This window comes from Mytilus galloprovincialis, chromosome 1 (assembly GCF_965363235.1).
Source record: "Mytilus galloprovincialis chromosome 1, xbMytGall1.hap1.1, whole genome shotgun sequence".
Lineage (NCBI taxonomy): Eukaryota > Metazoa > Mollusca > Bivalvia > Mytilida > Mytilidae > Mytilus > Mytilus galloprovincialis.
Genome location: NC_134838.1, coordinates 106,657,470 through 106,675,715, shown reverse-complemented (window position 1 = coordinate 106,675,715; position 18,246 = coordinate 106,657,470). Strand labels below are relative to the sequence as shown.

At 32.8% G+C, this 18,246-nt stretch overlaps 2 protein-coding genes across 3 annotated transcripts; one reads left to right on the top strand and one right to left on the bottom strand.

The window, feature by feature from the left end:
• The first annotated feature begins 2,949 nt into the window (after window positions 1–2,949).
• LOC143049385 (uncharacterized) lies at window positions 2,950–11,254 on the top strand. Of its 2 annotated transcripts, none has more exons than XM_076223048.1 (6): window positions 2,950–3,939; window positions 6,013–6,113; window positions 6,599–6,804; window positions 7,119–7,277; window positions 9,903–9,978; window positions 10,471–11,254. In XM_076223048.1, exons 1-6 carry the CDS (start codon window positions 3,200–3,202, stop codon window positions 10,722–10,724), a joined length of 1,536 nt encoding a protein of 511 aa, XP_076079163.1. In that variant the 5' UTR covers window positions 2,950–3,199; the 3' UTR covers window positions 10,725–11,254. The 2 variants fall into 2 exon arrangements, with proteins under 2 accessions (XP_076079163.1, XP_076079159.1); XM_076223044.1 differs by having other exon boundaries at window positions 2,951–3,939; window positions 10,468–11,254.
• An 848-nt stretch (window positions 11,255–12,102) lies between these two features.
• On the bottom strand, window positions 12,103–18,246 carry LOC143049373 (uncharacterized). The gene is made up of 4 exons (XM_076223036.1): window positions 17,851–18,246; window positions 16,116–16,177; window positions 14,823–14,948; window positions 12,103–13,312 (listed from the first exon to the last, which is right to left on the bottom strand). The coding sequence occupies exons 1-4, from the start codon at window positions 18,098–18,100 to the stop codon at window positions 12,203–12,205; spliced, it is 1,548 nt and encodes a 515-aa protein (XP_076079151.1). The 5' UTR covers window positions 18,101–18,246; the 3' UTR covers window positions 12,103–12,202.

The window sequence follows — 18,246 nt, the reverse complement described above, 5'->3', positions numbered from 1 at the left end:
TAATTCTTGCTAAAATGGTAATTAAGGTGTGACAAAATCTATATATCCTGTACATGTTTTTTTCTAATTCAGGCTGGTATCACATATTTGGATAATTGGTGTAGCTTGCCGTTCACACAGTCTATCACTAATGTGAACATCTCTGCTCAAAGTCGTCATTGTAAATTACAAATACAAAATTCGTTCTAATTTTTTAGCAGACAATTTATGATTTACGCATGGAAACATGACGTACCTTTATTTTACCGACTTTACTTTTCATTAAAATCAATATTTGAACGGGAACGGCAAAGTAAACTGCAACATAAACAATGATTTCAATGTATCCGTTTGCTTCAAATAGAAACAGGATAAAGGATATTTATAAATAAATGCGTATACTTTTGTATCTGTATAGTAAGATGGTCGACTGCAGGACAAAAGTCTAGCACCGAAAAAGCCCACATTTGCTTCAGCCGACAAAACAGTTATCATGTTTAAATTGAGTAAGTCATTGACATTCGCTTTAAAGTTGTTAATCAAATATTCTACATTTATCTTTCGGCATGTTCATTTTTTGTTTGTATAAAAGTTTGTTCACGTCATAATCCATAGTATGTTTATTACATCTATACTTTCGCGGACCATCGCACTTTAGCGTGTGTAGGCATCGTACTTTAGCGTAGACCATCGCATTTTAGCGTGACCATCGTACTTTAGCATCCCCATCGCACGTTAGAGTCCTACATATTTTTTTAACTTGTTGCTTTTCTTTTGCCAGCGTATTGTCTGCATGTGTGTCGATGTATAACTCTTGGTTTATTCATATTGCAATAAGATTGTTAGTTTCATACGCATTTATTTACTGAGCTTCTGCAGCTTTGTAAGGTTAAAACTTCTGTTTTTCGTACATTTTGAAGAAAACGTGTTCATTAATTTCATTCCAACAAATCAACCTACGGTCGCCGTACGGCCTTCAACAATTTACAAGCAAAACTACCCTACATATCATGCTAAAATGTGACAAATGTGAAACAATAAAAAAATGATAAAAACTAACTACCTGATTTAAAAATAAAATAAAACATTAAACGAAAATCAAATGTGTTATTCACCAAAAATGACTACCACTAATTTGTAGGCTCCTTGCGGTGTAGTCATTTGCAGAATATGACAGTGTTAAAATGTTTGCGGACTCCAAACCCTCTCTTGTGATGGGATGGGACAGTGGTGTAACAGTATAACATAAAAAAATGAACTGAAAACGGCATGGCTAAAAATTAAAAACGATTTAAAGTCAAACAGAATACAAAACACAACATAGAAAACCAAAGACTAAGCTAAAAGAGGGGCGAAAGACATCAGAGGGACAGTCAAACTCATAGATTGAAAATAAACTGACCACACCATGGCTAAAAAATAAAAAGACAAACAGACAAATAATAGTACAGAAGACACAACATAGAAAACTGAAGACTAATCAACACGAACCAATTGGGACCTAAACGATCCCTACAAAAACGCTGTGATATCAGATGTACAGGTTGGGTAAGAGATCCTGCATCACATATATCAACCCTCGTGTTGCTCATGTATGTACGAACCCTGTGATAAATCTATTACGGTATGTTGCAATCGAAGAAAAAAAGTGTACAGGATTTTCCATCGTCATCTGTGAAGCATATATTCCATATAACGATCAATCAACTCTTGGTGGCGTCTGTTAAATTTTCGAAGGAATTATTTCTACTTCACCACTTGGAACGTTTGGTTTAATTACTTCCTTGTACGTAGCAACCAACTATGAGGTAAATCATGATAGGAAAAGCAAGTACTGGGAAATCACATCAAATGGGAGATATAAACTTCGTTAGATTGTTGCTACATAGAAATGTAAAGGTTACAATTATAGGAAGCTCGAAACATCTTTTTTGTCGTAAAGTTTTGTTCTCAAAAAATACTCATTGTCAATTTCAAGATGTTAGTCAAGACACGATACAGACGTAACTTTATCTATTGTGTCATTTGTTGCAAGTTCGATGGGATAGATGCGTTCAACGTAGCCATCAAACCGTGAATTAATTTTTCAGAGGATACCATTTATGGTGCAGAACACTAAAGGATAATGCTACCTTCTTTTCATTCTTCATAAGATGCTCCTGTATGAAGTTAACATCATATGAATAAAGGAAAAAGTCGACAAGAAGCGGAGCACAATCGGTCCCCATGGGTATGCCAATTTTGTTTTTTAAAAGTACGTACTCTAAACGTAAAAGATATATTGTCAATCAAGAAATCAAGAATCTTGATACTAGTAATGTCAGTTTTAGAGAATTTTATGTTTCGAATCAGTGTGTGTCTGTATTACAAAGTATCATTTGTCCCTCCCCAATACAAGATACCTGTATCTACATTGGACTGTTTTTAAACGAAAGAAAGCAGGACTCTCAAATTCCATTTGTTTTTTGGTTTAATGAAATAATTAATTAAAGGGTTTAAAGCAGACAAAGCGAACGAGCTACAACATTTAAACACTGTAATTATTAGATACGTAAATGAGGGCATTAGAACGACTGGGTGTATCTTATTTACACGAAGATATTATGGTTAATGCAAAACCATTTATTCAATTTTAGCAATTTTGATCTTATTTTATGGTAAAGCAAGATAAATCAGGTTATCCAATTTCATTGGATGACGTCTTGCTTCAAATTATAAAAAAAACCCAACATCATACATTTTTTTTAATATCTTCTTAATCAAGCCAAACATATTGGAAAATGCTTACACATACACATCTGCATCAACTCAATTTAATTATCAAACTGCAAGTAGTGAACATTTTATAGAAACTTTTTAAAAATGATTTTTAAAAATGTTTAACAGCAACATGTTCTCCGATATATTCAAGGAAAGAATTAGTTGTTGCATATCTAATTAATCCGATGTCTTATCTTAGGATCGGTATGGGGTTCCGCTTAGATTGTATCAGGTTTCACATCTTTTATTCCGACCTTGTTGGCACGTGCCTTATGATAGATTCGACTTAAAAAAAAAAGATAAAAAAGATGATTTCTGTAACCACAGGATGCGACTTATATATTTATACAACTAGATAACATCGTATAGAACTAACTTATTCATCAAAGTGTATTTCCGTCTCTTAATTACAAGGAGTTATGTTGAAATGTTTCATTCACCTTGCAATATTTAAAATGGTATGAAAAAGTCAACAATGGATCAAAAACCACCACGGCCGCAAACTTTAAGGATTGGATCTCCAAACAATAAGAGAACACAACGAACATCTAGACATAGACGAACGCCATTAAAGCGAAATCCGTTAGAACTCCAGCTCCTGGCAGAAGATATTAAAGGTATCATTGAAGATATTTCTTTCGAAACTGCAGAAGAAGAACACAATGAAGACGGATTAAGGAGATCTTATGTAGGAATTCACCGACGCTCGACTGTTGATCGATCACAACGACGACCACCTCGAGACGTCATTTCGGCATTTTATCGAGAAAGGCAATCAAAACGAAATGAAATTGCTATTTCAGACCAACCAGGAAGTTTCGAATCAGAAAAGAGACAACCCGAGTATAACAAGCGGGTCTCTTGTCCATGGGATTTACCATATTTTAACCAGAGTCATGAAGGGACACCATTGGAAATTTTAGCTCAGGAATTGAAATATGCTCGGGATGTACGAGAAAAGGAGGTTCGAAGTCTCTTACATTATAACACTAAACTGCAAAATGATTTGTTGGAAAATGATAGAGAAATGTGCAGTTTGGAAGAAAAGAATATCATCTTAGATAAGAAATATGATGAGATGCTTAAAGTTTACGAACGAATACGTGAAAATTTGAAAAGATGTTTGACAAAAGTTAAAGATTTAGAATGTATCGGTCGATTATCGTCTGCAAACAACTCTGACGATGAATCTATACACAGGTAAGACAGTCTTATAGGTTTTTTTTCAACATGAAATGAAATAGTATTTCTGCCATCATATATCATTTTTATGATTCGTTTATAACTGATGTTTCTTTATGTTGTGTCTGCCATATAGTTTACTTCTATTAGCACTACGAATTCAATTAACAAAATTAATTTACAGTTTTAAACATTCTTGCATTTATATTCTCACTCAAGAAAGTGTGAAACATGTTAATGAAATGAAGGATAAATGACCAACTAATAAGATGGGATTCTTGGGTGTATAAATATGGTGGTAAGAGATAGGTAGTTGACATATAGCACGACAGAGTGTTTGCCTCTAAATGGAAGTTGTCTTTTTCCAGTGGTAGTCCAAATTATCGGTCCCTAGCCTCGCCTTTAAACATACTTAACAAAGCCGTAATTGTTGAATTGTTGTTTATCTAACTGTTCTTATTGCAGGAAATATTTGCTACTGATCGTTAAGTACCAAACAATCAATCAATGAAAACAAAAAAATCGTTTAAAACAGGACTGATTATACATTGCATTTGTTTTTTATATTTAACTTAAATCAAATCGTCTTACAGTTTATCTCAAAATGAATAAATCTGAAATGTTATTACGTAGAAGTATACTCTTTGATTGGAATCTATTTTTACATGCAGAACAAATTATTAAGTTGAATCATTACATTAGCGATGATCCCAAGTGATTGAAAGATAAGAATTCCAGAAGATAGATTGTGCTTTTGATCATTCTAAAACATAAATATGATACCATCTCCACGTGTTGCATGCTAAGATACTTCGTGGTGATTCATGTTTTTATCTTGTTTACTAACTGTTAGTATCATTTCATGGGTTAAGTTCTTATGCTATTATACTGTACCTCATTTCATGCATTTTGCAATTCCTTATATTTTTTCACTACTGAATACGATCCTTTCTTTTTATTTTTGATAACAATCAAAAATTGTACACAACTAATCCATTGAATAAGTCTTTATTATTCTAAATTAATGCCAATATTTCGTTGGTCAAAAGGAATTCAGAATCACACTTTCTAAGTTTATTGCATTTCTAGATAAGTTTTCATGCAGAAAGCTTGGAGACCAAAGTTAGAAAATAAAAAGTACAACAATTATAACAACAAGCGCACGCAAAATAATGTAAATTCTATGATGTAGACTTTTTCAGGAGTGAATTTAAACTTGGCTTTTAACAACAAATTATGTTACTGTAGCATAAAAAAATTAATGTTATTCTCACCAAAACGTGCTATCTGTTGGTATAATTGCTAGATAGTTTTATACTTGTCTTTAGCCTGTTACATTAAGAAGCTCTAGTGTCCACGCTATTCCCAAGATTCTTTGGCATACTGGCACCTTTTGTATTAAATAGGGGATGGCAATAACTACAGAGACACATGTCATGTGCACTGAAAATGATTGTTTGTTGTTTGAGTGATGTCCAGTGGCGAATATTTAGTACGAGAACAAAATTACAATGATCCCACAATAGGTTTTAGAAATTGAGTCACCGTTTTGAAGAGCGGAACATTTGGACTGCCAATAGAAAAGAGGATGTGTTGGACAAGGGCAGACATTTTGCCTTGCAATAGAATACCAACGCATTCCTTGTAACAATAAAAAAAAAAAAACGTTATGACTGTTCCCATATGCAGAGTTGTGACACGGGGTCCAAATGGATATTTCTCTTAAAGATCCATATTTCTATACAGCCGAGTCAATGTTTTGTACTGCAATTTGATTCCATACTTTTATCTAACATATATTTCCAGAATGATTCGGTAGAAGTTGTTTTTCTTTTATATAATTCATCTAAGTAGATTTGAAAAAAATAGTATTCAGACACTTTTAAGTTTTAAAAACAAAAAATAAAATATAGTGTATATTATTTTTCAAACCTCAATTTCAAACCTAGTTTTTTTTATGTGAACTTAAAATTACTGCAGAGTACATTTCTATGAGAAACCCATAACTACGGTATCTGTTTTTATTACTATAAAACAATGCATGGTTTCATATTGTCTAAAGATGAATATATCTTTGTCATTTACATTTAGAGTGGAAACCTTCCAAGCTGTTGCTGATAGTCTTTCGTCAGGTATAAACACTTGGATGTCAGATGCCTCATCTATTTCAACTTCAGTCAACGGTTACGATGGCAAGTATTTTTTCAGTATTATATCAATGATTTAATACGTCGATCATTGTTCACCGGCAAAAAGGATTTGCATGTTCATTGCACACTAACTACGAAACGCTGCATCTGATTACCAACGTAGTAGCTCAAAGGCAAACTGTCCGTATACAGACATATTTCAAACACTACAGGGAAACAGTAATTAGACTCAAGGTCGATCATGCTTTTTAGTATTTCATAAATGTGGCGTGCTCATGGATGAAATAAAAAAAAAAGGAACAAAACAAAAGGAAACAACCACAGGCGCTCACTTATACTCTCATTATTTGAGTTCCAATGTTTTGTTTTCTAACATGTCTTTCACTTTCTTTTTAAATGTCAAAGAATTTCAAGATATAGCCATACGTCACCGCAACTGAATAATGATGCATGAATGTTTAAAATTGTACAGCAATATTACTATATATATATATATATATGATCCAACAATCTGATTGATATAATAGGTGACGGGGAAGCATCATTGCATACCTCCACGTACAATAAAAACCAAGAGTCAGAAAACAAGCCAAATGAATACCAAGAATGTGGGCCAGGTCGAGATGATCCAAATGGCACAATGTCACCAACACCAATGGCTGATCGACAGTTACTAATGAGGTTACAGGCAGATGTAAATTCTCTATCATTAGTTAATTCGGAACAATCTCAGGTATGTAGGTTTGCAAAACTTATATTTTTATACCATAATTTTTATAAACTTTGAAAATAACATTGTAAACATTTTCATTCAATGAAGCCACTATATATTTTATTTCGTAGTTTAAATAATACATTGACAGAATCTAAATTTTACTTTAAACACATTTTTATTTTTTCATTAATTTATATTAAAATGCATCTCAATTCGTGTTTGCTGTACAGCACATGCTCTTTTTATTAGAAAAGCCTCCATATGATACAATATATTAAATATATATACCTTATAATCATGTGCTTCAATTTTTTTTTTTTAATCTTTTAAAGGAAATTGAACGACTTCGGAGTGACCTTTCGTCGTGCAGAAAACACATGTCTAGTACCCAGTTCCAGTTAGAGGCTGTTGAAATAGAATGTAGTCGGCTGTTGTCAATGGAAGATCAACTTATTTCGATTGTTAATTTGCTGAAATGGGCGAAGGAAAAGGTAATGACGTAATAATATATGCAAACTAGAACACACCCGTATATCGAGGGTCCGTGACTGAATTAAAGTATATAACTATGTACAAGCCTTATTTTAGTATTAGTATTGTCATCTGATAAAGTCATACTGATTATAAGATACACAGTTTTCTCTGCTTTCAAATCTTTCTGTTTGAACCCGTCGAACTGGAACTTATCAATTATTGATAATATTAATTATTTGGAAAACAAAAGGTCCTGGAATGGAGTATTTTTTAATCAACAGCATTGTCCTATATTTGTTATAAATATTGAATTCTTTGATTCGCTGTTTTACGTCATGCCCGCTAACAAATTGAAAACTGTACCTATACGCCTTATTTTAGTCCAGATTTTTAGTATTCGTATTGTTATCTTAGAAAGTCTAACTGATTAAAATACTACAATAGGTAACAATTTGACAATTAAGTAGTGTCAACCCTGTGATTATGACCCGTGTAATACTATATAGCATATTAATCCTGAATACACCATTTGTTGGTGCGCCTGTCAGATGCGGAACGTACAGATAAGGTAATCGGTAACAGGTGAATATACTATTGGTATCGGTATCGGACTCGACCCGGAACTTCTTAATTATTGGCAATATTAATTACGTGGAAAACAAAAGGGCCTGGAGTGGTGTAATTTTTAATCTACACCTTTGTACTATATTAGTTATATATATAAAGTTGAATTTTTTGATTCGTCGTTTTTACGTGATGACGGCGGACAAATTGGACCTCGTAATTTAAGTATTATAGATATATATGAAACAACAACAATGTTTCATTTCTGTAACTGGATAACCTTTAACAATGATCATGTGTCTGTGTGTAGTGTGATAAAGCGCGGTTTGTGGCTTCTACCTAACATTAAAAGTAAAAAAAAAGAGTATTTTTTTTTAGTGTTTCATAACACATTTCTTAAAATAAGGAGAAGTGGTATCATTGCCAATGAATTAACTTCTCGGTCAGAAAAAATTGGTCAGAAAACTGTCTTCAAGTATTTAGCCAAACCCATACCATAGATAGCTAGGAAAGGTCAATGTTTGACTGACAAAATGTGAAACAATCAGAAAAGTAAAACACACACCGAATTTGAATCCAAACCCATTATTATAGTTCAATAGGGACATCTAAACATTGTGAGGAAATTTTTGTTTAAAAAAATCGGAAATGATAATTTACTATTCTTTTTATTAAACATCTGTCTAGAACACCAGTTTATACACCTGTGACATATTTTAAAGTAATTGTATATGCCTTGGAATAATTTTCAATGTATTAAGTGTCTGGTAGTTCTTTGTAAACATTTGAACTCGATGTAATTTTGTATTTTGATAGAAGATTTTATTATTTTTTTATGTTTTAAAAGTTTTCGTACAGTTTAAGGGCGATATAAAACTCTTGTACCAGACAACTGACGCACATGGATATGTACCAAGTATACAAATGTACACACCGACATCGCCTTGATCAGTCAGTTTAGCTTTTTTTTTATTCAACGAGCTATAGAACATCGCTAAAACATAATTGGCTTGCAAGTCAATTATTCAAAACTCATGCGAATTTCAGTTTGCCTCTTGACCGGAAACAGGTCACGCATGTCAATATGTATGTTCAGCTTTTAAAAAGAAAAGGATGTAAAGTTTGAAAAGCGAAACAATGGAGCCACCTTGGATAATCATTCCGTTTACTGGATTTTGAAAATAAAGATAAATTGTCATTAGCCTAATAGAATCGTATTCAAAACAGTGTGGCTGTGGCCATTGATTGACGATCTAAATTATCCCATTGACTGGGGCAGATTATGTGAACGTTTGTCTGTAACGACCACTGTTCACTATGTACTTGTTAAAGACACTTAAACTGTGGGGTCACCAAAGGTTCTCAACACCTAAATAAAGTAATTCGAAAAATTAATCAGGATTAAAACGATGTTTTGATTTATATCAATAATATAAATCAAAACATAAAGGTTATTCCTGATTAGTTTTTCGATTTATTTTATTATTAAAGGCGTTAAGAACCTTTGGTGACCCCACAGTTTAAATTCTATAATAAGTAAGTAGTGAGCAGTGGTCGTTACAGACAAACGTTCACATAATCTGTCCCAGTCAATGGGATAATTTAGGTCGTCAATCAATGGCCACAGCCACACTGTTTTGAATATGATTCTAATACTGTTATTATTAAATCCAATCGTATTAAAATATAAATCTCTGATTTCGATATGTATTCCCCAAGCGCCTGACTTTCTGAAGTCAGCAAGTCTGCACTGTCTTTAGCGCACTAATCAACTGGACCAACTAGGCATATCCATAATTGCCTCGTAATAATGATGCCCTGTTGACTGTAAATTGCAATGTTTCGATTCTAGTTCAACCCTGTCATTTAAGGAATAATTAACTTAAATGTATTTAAAAATAATATTATACATCCTCGGTCAGTAATAATGGCATTGAATCATAATATGTCATTCTGAAATGCCTTTACGGATACCCTCATTTCGTTATTATCAGAGCGTATGCATATAATAGGACGTCTTTAAAAACGACCATTATCAAAATACTCAAATATAATTCATAATGTTTTCTTCCTTTCAGCACGTTCACAGACAAATACTCGGGGATCATATTTATGCTGCCGTAGATGCTGCAAAGCGTGGAGACTACACATCTGGTAATTCACGTTTAAATATTAAAAAAAAACGGCGGTTAACAAAAATACCTACCCGTTTCTATCCCTATGGAAATGTACAGATAAAATAAATTAAAAAAAAAAAAAAAAAAAAAAAACGTAAAACATTTAATTTCATTAAAGATTCTCTATTACAAACATTTTCAATACGGTACGGTAACCTTAACAACTGCTATTGATTCAAACAAGCTGTTGTAGTATCATTTTCAAATGTACTGATGCGTATACACATTTCTACTGAATAAAAAAAAATAACCGTCACCTATTCACCTATTTAGATATACAACAATCCTGTCATATTTTGTTATTTAATATTAATTTAAACACCAAGTTCATTTTCCAAGAAATAATAAATCAATCAATCAATCAAATCAACAAATCAACAAATCAACAAATCAATCAATCATCAATTAATCAACCAATCAACAAATCAATTAATCAATCAATCAATCAATCAACATTTTATTTTAGCAGGGTTACCGGCTGATCTATTTCTGAGAGAACTACAAGACCAACTATCAGCCAATCCAATACTATCTGTCGATGGAAAGATGGAAGAACAACCTGCACGACCACATTCTAAAAGCAGCGACAAAAGAAAGGGCATGCACTTTGATAATAGAATAATGGATCAAATTAAGTTTGCGGATGACGAGGACGAACCATTCAGCGACACAGATTCTTTTCATAGTCTAGGTAAACATTTGAACGACACAGAAGAACTCTAACAAGTTATTCAAGACACTGAATTTCTTGTCAATGCAAGTTGTCATTTAGAAATTAGCTTTATTGTAAAATCGTAAACGAAACTGCTGTTGCTATGAATTGTTATAAAATAAGTACAGTATAAAAGCGCATTTTTTAACATTCAATTAAACTTTTAAAACATGTAAATGCGCGGTGCGAGTTTTCAAAGAGAGTAAAATGAGCTATTTAGTCAACAAATTATAACATACTTCACAGTTGCGATTAGGGAAAGTCATAGCACACATCCAGCTTTTAGTTTTAGCTTTGATATATACATTTATTTAATAAATAAATTGTAGTTTTATAACTATTTATATTATAATGCATTAAGTGTTCACTATTACCTCACATCAGAAGGAATTTTCTATGAAGGGCACAATTTTTTTTATATTGATGTATATATTTCTTTACTTTAATTATTTTTACCATTATTTACTTAGATTTGATATTTAATGTTTATTATTGTTACTATTTATTTTGTGTATTTAGTGTTTTCTTAGTATAAAAGGTATAATGCATTTTCGTTGTTATTTGTTCTAATGAAAGACAACGTCATGGCCTCTTTTTTTTCAAAAGACGGAACGACACACAACATGATGTGCCCAAAACACTAACTAGAAAACTAAAAATTGGGCAACAGGAATTCGACCAATAGCAGGGATGAATTCTTGTGCTCTGGATTTGGCAACAGTCATGTTTGCTTTGTTTCAGTTCCATTTTACATCATTCCTATTTTAATGTTAATTAGTTCTGGTCATGTTGGTCGAGACCACTACCTAAAGCTACATGGTTTGGTCATCCTAAATGTTAACCAGACAAGTATGTTTTGAGTATGCCTAGCAAACTCCTTTGTTTGTCTTGCACTATCCTTATTGGCTATATTATTAGTAAAATTATCTTGCATTATGGAAAAATAAAAATGGTAAATCATTCAACCAATTTAAGTTAACTAACCAATGTCCTTTTTCGTCAGTTTTACTTTGGATCTAGTCTTAAGGGGGTTAAGAAAAAAGATAGGAACTAAAACAACAAAAACAGCTATCAATTTACATTTTTTATAAGAAAACCCTTATAATTTTTGAAGGTATCATGCCTCAATCCGAATAATGGTTTACGACTATAGCATTTGACTCAGATTTTTAATCAAGAAAAAAGCATTGTTCCTGAGCTTGAATAATGAAGTATTTTGTTTCGTGCTAAAACATTTAAAGAATTCACAATGTCATTTTCTATTTGACGGAAATGGTGTCTAGGGTATATCCATCTCTAACCTATCGACAAATTGTCGTAATTGGTAAAGTGGACGGTTTTAATCTTTCTAATATGTCACTAATCGAGAAAAAAAAACAGTGTAACTTCTTGTTGTTAAATTTCATTTATTTCATTATAACTTCCGTATAACATTTTACGCCGAACATGCAAATTTGTTTCTCGTTAATTTTTCAAGAAAATCTAACATTTATTCAACGTGTTTTTCATGCCTTCCGTGCCAACCCTGTCTCCCTCCTAGTAACCATGGGTCGTAATGAAGTATTTTGTTTCGTTCTAAAACATATAAAGAATTCACAACGTCATTTTCTATTTGACGGAAATGGTGTCTAGGGGTATATCCATCTCTAACTGATCGACAAATTGTCGTTATTGGTAAAGTGGACGGTTTTAATCTTTCTAATATTTCTTTCAAAATTTTGGTCCGATAACTGATTTCAGTTGAATTGGTGGGATGATCAAACACTGCAGAAGAACCAGGAACGTTGCTGCCATGACAAATTCCGAATGTCGATTCCCAAAATGTAGTCTTAGAAGGCATCATTGTATACAAACAAAATCCAATATTTTGCAATATTGATAACTGAGAATTCGTAAAAAGTGAAATCTTACTTATGAGCTTTCTAATTAGAATTAATGATTTGTTTCCGCTGTGGGGACAATCTAGCTTTAACGCTTGGATCTGATCTTTTAAATAGTCCACTGCCGTTTGGCGACGAGCAACGCCTTTACATAAAGAATACTTTGCAAATTGTTTACAAGCTTCCTCAGATTTTAAAATCTCCAAAACATTAAATAACATTTTATCGGCCTTCATATCATGATCTGAAGTTTTAGGACAAACAATGCTAGCTAAAATTTCGTTGAGTTTCTCCGTTTCGGACATTGTGATTCCAACGTCAACCAAAGTTTGAGCAGGAAGGATGCATCCGTAAAAGTCTTCGTCAATGTCAAGCACAATATTTTCATTTCCCAAGTTGTCTGCAAGTGAATTGGCTGCTACTCTTTCTTCTAAAAGAATGACTTCAAATTCTATATGAATATCACATGAAGTAACGGGAAGTTGAACCATATTTGCTCGATCTCCATTCACTGGCGTATAAACACACATGTTCTTTGATGTCGTAAAGTTGGTGAAACACATGCAAAACGTTCTCCCATATTCTTCCAAATCGTCGAACTCAAGAGTTGTTAAACCTACTTTAAAATCTGTAGTAGCTTCATTTGCTTCTTGGTTAGATTCATCCCATTGAGGCCAAACCCATACAATCTTCTTAAAAAGACCGGACATGGCGGCACCCTTTCAATATAAAGAAGAAGACAACATAGATGATATAGATAAATCTAAAACGTTTTCACATCCAAACTTGCACAGAGGTTTCCTTCAAATTCAAATTGAACATAATTAATAGCTAAATAAATATTCATAGTTGGTTATTGTACTGGCCAGTTGAATCACATTTATTCATGCGACGTACACTTTACCAGAAACCGACACAAGAACCAACTGATAATGCTTGCCTTCAATTACGTTTCGTACGTTATTGTGTCAAAATGCTGCGAAAACGTCCACACGAGATCATCTCTATATATTAATTTAGCAAAAAAAATCTAAAAATCTATGTGACTGTATCTCACTTTTAATAAATAGTTCACAAAAAGTAATTAATAAAAAAGTCACGTCTAAAATGTGCGTGTCAGACGTAACAAACTATATTTATGATACTTTTAAAATCGTATTGGTGCTCAGTTTGGGCAAGTGTATAATTTGCGAAAATTTACACGAATGATCTTTGTAAATTATTTTATGTATGATGTCCTTATTGAATTTACGCTAGTTCAACGGGTGAAACTGTTTTGTTGTATAAAGTATGAATAGTTTCACCACGGTCAGATATTAAATTCTATGGATTCTAGCTACAGCTGTTGAGACATAGCTTGACATATTGTTTTGAAGTTTAACATTTTTCCATGAAATCAATACCCTATTAATTTCTACTTGAATTTACTTGTTCCTGTTGATGGCATTTGATACAAAATCAAAAGTTTTTGTCCAATTTTCTTAGCATGACTTCTTTAACCAAAGGAAATACATGTGCATCCTACAAGGAGAATACTTTAGCTTTTCTTCCAACAAAATTTTAATTGTGGTTAACACTATCTTTGTTACGCAATTTTTGGACAAATACTGAATAAAATCAAGGGATATTATCCCCATCACTTTGGTTTAAATATTCCCTACAGTCTCAGATGACTAGCTGTTAGTAACTGCGAGTACTCTCAGATCATTGTTGTTGTTGGGATGTATAAGTTCCCGGCTTCGTCCACTCTATTTTTGTTAGACATTTTTATGATGAGTTGAGCATTTTCAACTGATTTTTATGGTTCTTTTTATGTTTTACTATTACATCATTGTCCCAGGTAAGGGGAGGCTTGGGATCCCGCTTTCATGTTTGACCCCGCCACATTCTCAGTGTATATATGTGCCTGTCCGAAGTCAGGAGTCTGTAATTTAGTGGTTGTCGTTTGTTTCTGTGCAACATATTTGTTTTTCATAAATTTGTTTTCTACATAAATAAGGCCGTTAGTTTTCTCGTTTGAATTGTCTACATATACCATTACAGGTTCTTTTAGAGTTGATTTTGCGGTACAGGCTTTGTTCATTGTTGAAGGCCGTACGGGGACATATAGCTGTTTATTTCTGTGTTATTTTGGTCTCTCGTCAAGAGATGTCTAATTGGCAATCACACCAAATCTTCTTTTTTATATAAACAAAGCTTACGATTTATATACAAATGTATACAACTTACCATTATAAAAACATCGTTACTTTGCATCATAGCCTCTATATCACGCAGTGTCTGTGGTCTACGGAAGGTCGGAAAGAATGCTGTATTGAAAGGCATAGCTAGGTCCGAATGACCGTCAATGTGTACCTAATAAAAACAAATATGATGATAAGAGGCTGTGTTGATTAATTTTGTTTGTACATCGCCATTTTGGGGGAATAAGCTTCAGTGTATCCGAACGACACATTACAAGTGGATCTAATATCAATATATACGAGTTGACAACCGGTTGAATAACGGTCTGCCATAACACATATTTCAGATTAACGAAAGATAAGATTATAGGAAATTTAAAACTCAAAAGTCGAAATACTGACAACGCTATAGCTAGAAAAAGACAAAAACTGAGCAACACGAACCCATCCAAAACTGGTGGTGATATCAGGAGCTCCTGTAAACAGATATTGCTCTGCATGTGACTCAAGGTGTGTTCCTCATGTGAGTACGGCAACTCAGTGATAAGTCAACAATGTCACAAGGAGTATCATTTAGATCTGATTCCGAAGTTATACCTCTTGAGATAAGAAGTTTGACATCATATTTTAATTAACATCGGAATAAGTTCTAGCAAAAATGAATGTCAGAATGTACAAGTGCGCATACAAATTTATTACTTTTTGTTTTGCGCCAGAAAATGACTTGCTGGCATGAAATGTCATTTCTCTCATATTCTGAAAAAGCGTATTAAGGATGTACTAAGGCGAGGTTTTGGAATTTGTGTCAAATGTTCGGACTCCTTAGTGTTTTTCCATACAATACAATGTAAAATAATTTGCCCCATAACACCCATTTATTTTTTCATACAAAAAGGTCATTTGCCAAAATTTTAGAAGATTCTTGATTTTTGTTTCCTTATTTTTGAGACCCAAATAATACCAATGCAAATACATGTATAAGTTAAAAGTCCGAGTCAGCCTTTTCCCGCCATATTTTAAATTTCAAATATCTCGAAAAGGAGGTCCATGACCTATCAATATTTTTAGCTTATCTTTATCCTTAATTGATGCTCTACCAGCTTATAGTATCAATTTTAATTTCTTAATTTCTTAATTTTTACCAAACCTCACCTAAGTACATCCTTAAAGTACCAGGACATACAAAAACTACAAAAAGTGTATGTTTCAACGTTTGTTTGATATTATATTATATTCATTGCAATTCTGGCAATGCACATTATAGATAAATAAATAAAATATAACCTCTGGGATAGTATTTCAAATTTTGTGAATAAAACATCCCTTTGATGGAACTTACCAATATGTTACCCTCTGTAGGCAACATTCCTTTATCGACAGCATCAAACCAGTATTTCAATACTGAAAATAAAAGTAATACAATTATAACCAGTGCAATAGACAAGTGGTTTAAATCAAAATTCGGTCGACTTTGCATAAACGTTTATGTAAGGCAGTTTGTTCTTAAAATCATATGCCGTAAAACGTTGTTGATAATATAAACTTTCCATGTGTTTATATGTGTATTATTTTATTAAAGCAAGCGGAAACATACAAGTGGTAAGCCAGGAAATTAAATGTTCCTTCTTCCGAACTGAGATTTATGATGTAAGAAATATCTTTTTAATTTTTATTTTGAAACAGAGCTATCCTATTGCCTATATTTATATATATAACATGTGAAATACAAACCTAAACATGAAAGCTTAGAGTTAGTCAATGACATAAATAAAAATGAGGTCAAGGTCAGTTTAACCCGGCCTGCAAGACGGACATGCACACAATACGATCACTCCTTACAGAAAACCTGGTTAAATTATTATATTGAGTATAGTATATAAGAAACAGATTGAACCATGAAAACTTAACAATGAACAATGAACCATGAGAATGAAGTTATGATCACATTAACACTACCAGACAGACATATATACATCATAAAACTTTTCCGTACACTAAAAATAGTTTAACCGAATTGCTTATAGTATCTGAGAAACGAACCAAATCACCAGAAATTAGCATGGACCAATGCATCATACAAATAAGGTCAATATAGATGATATCTTACAGACAAACATGTACTCTTTACAATAACTCCATAATCAAACATAGTTGACATGTTGCTTATAGTATATGTGAAACAGACCAGGTCAAATACTAAGTAAACATTGACGAGGGCCCTCATGGGGTTTTTGATTATGTGTTTACTTGGCCGTTTTTTTAATGATTATTTGATTATTAAGCCAAATATTTCATGATTATTTGATTACCTAGGACTGTATTTTTAGTTTATGATTATTTGATTACTAAAGATAAGCAAATATTTAATGATTATGTGATTATATTGGCAAAAAAATGGTGATTATGTGATTACTAGGACCCCCCCATGAGGGGCCTCATTGACCATAAGATCATGCCTTCTTCCTTCTTAAAAAAGAGGACTTTAACAAATAGTAAACGCAGCCGCCGTCGGATAAAATAACTTTTTTTTCTCACATTCTGCAATTTTTGTCGAAGACCAGACGAAAACAACAAAAGCAAAGGAAAAGGAAAGGCGCTTTAATGCTGTTCTTCATTTCAAAGCACAGCTAGGCATTCAACATGAAAGACACACGTTCACCTCGTTGTAAGTTCAAGACGGTCTGGTACCGTTTACAATGGAATCATTCCCTACGTGTCAATCATGCTACATCTGTGCATTAGAGAACATAGCGGCTCGGTAATGTCAACCGCTTAAAAATGATATATGACAATGAAACCTAATGAATTTAATACGGCCATGTATTGCACGACATTCTTACTATAAAAAGCAGAAACAGTAAAAATATTAAGACAACAATGGGTATGAAGATATATATAGACGAGTTGTATATATATATATATATATATATACATATATTATATATATATATTAAATAACGTTGGACATGTATTTCGAGTGGACTGCATATATAACAATATCGTGTTTTACTGATGAAGAAAATTTGAAATGGACCCTACAATGATCAAAGGATAAAACATAAAGATATACATACCAGCGTGATGCTCTTCCACGACATACACATGTAAATCCTTATTTATTTGACTAGCTCCGCTGCTATATACTAACTTTTTTGGATTAACGATATTAGTACCATGTTTACTCCAAGTTTTGTGTTGCCTAAATTGAACACTTGTATTTTCCTTAGTTATCAATATTGAATATTGATAGTTGATAAATATTATAATGGTTACAAAAATTAAACCTATAAGTAAATTGACTACATTTCTACATCCACGTCTCATTCTGTCCGAAAATTGGACTGAACTGTGACAATTGATTTTACATTAAAACGACAAATGATACTGATAACGAGTAACCATCCGTTACCGGGAAAATTCATTTTCATTAACATTACGTTTTTCAGGACGGTTGAATAAATGTAAATAAA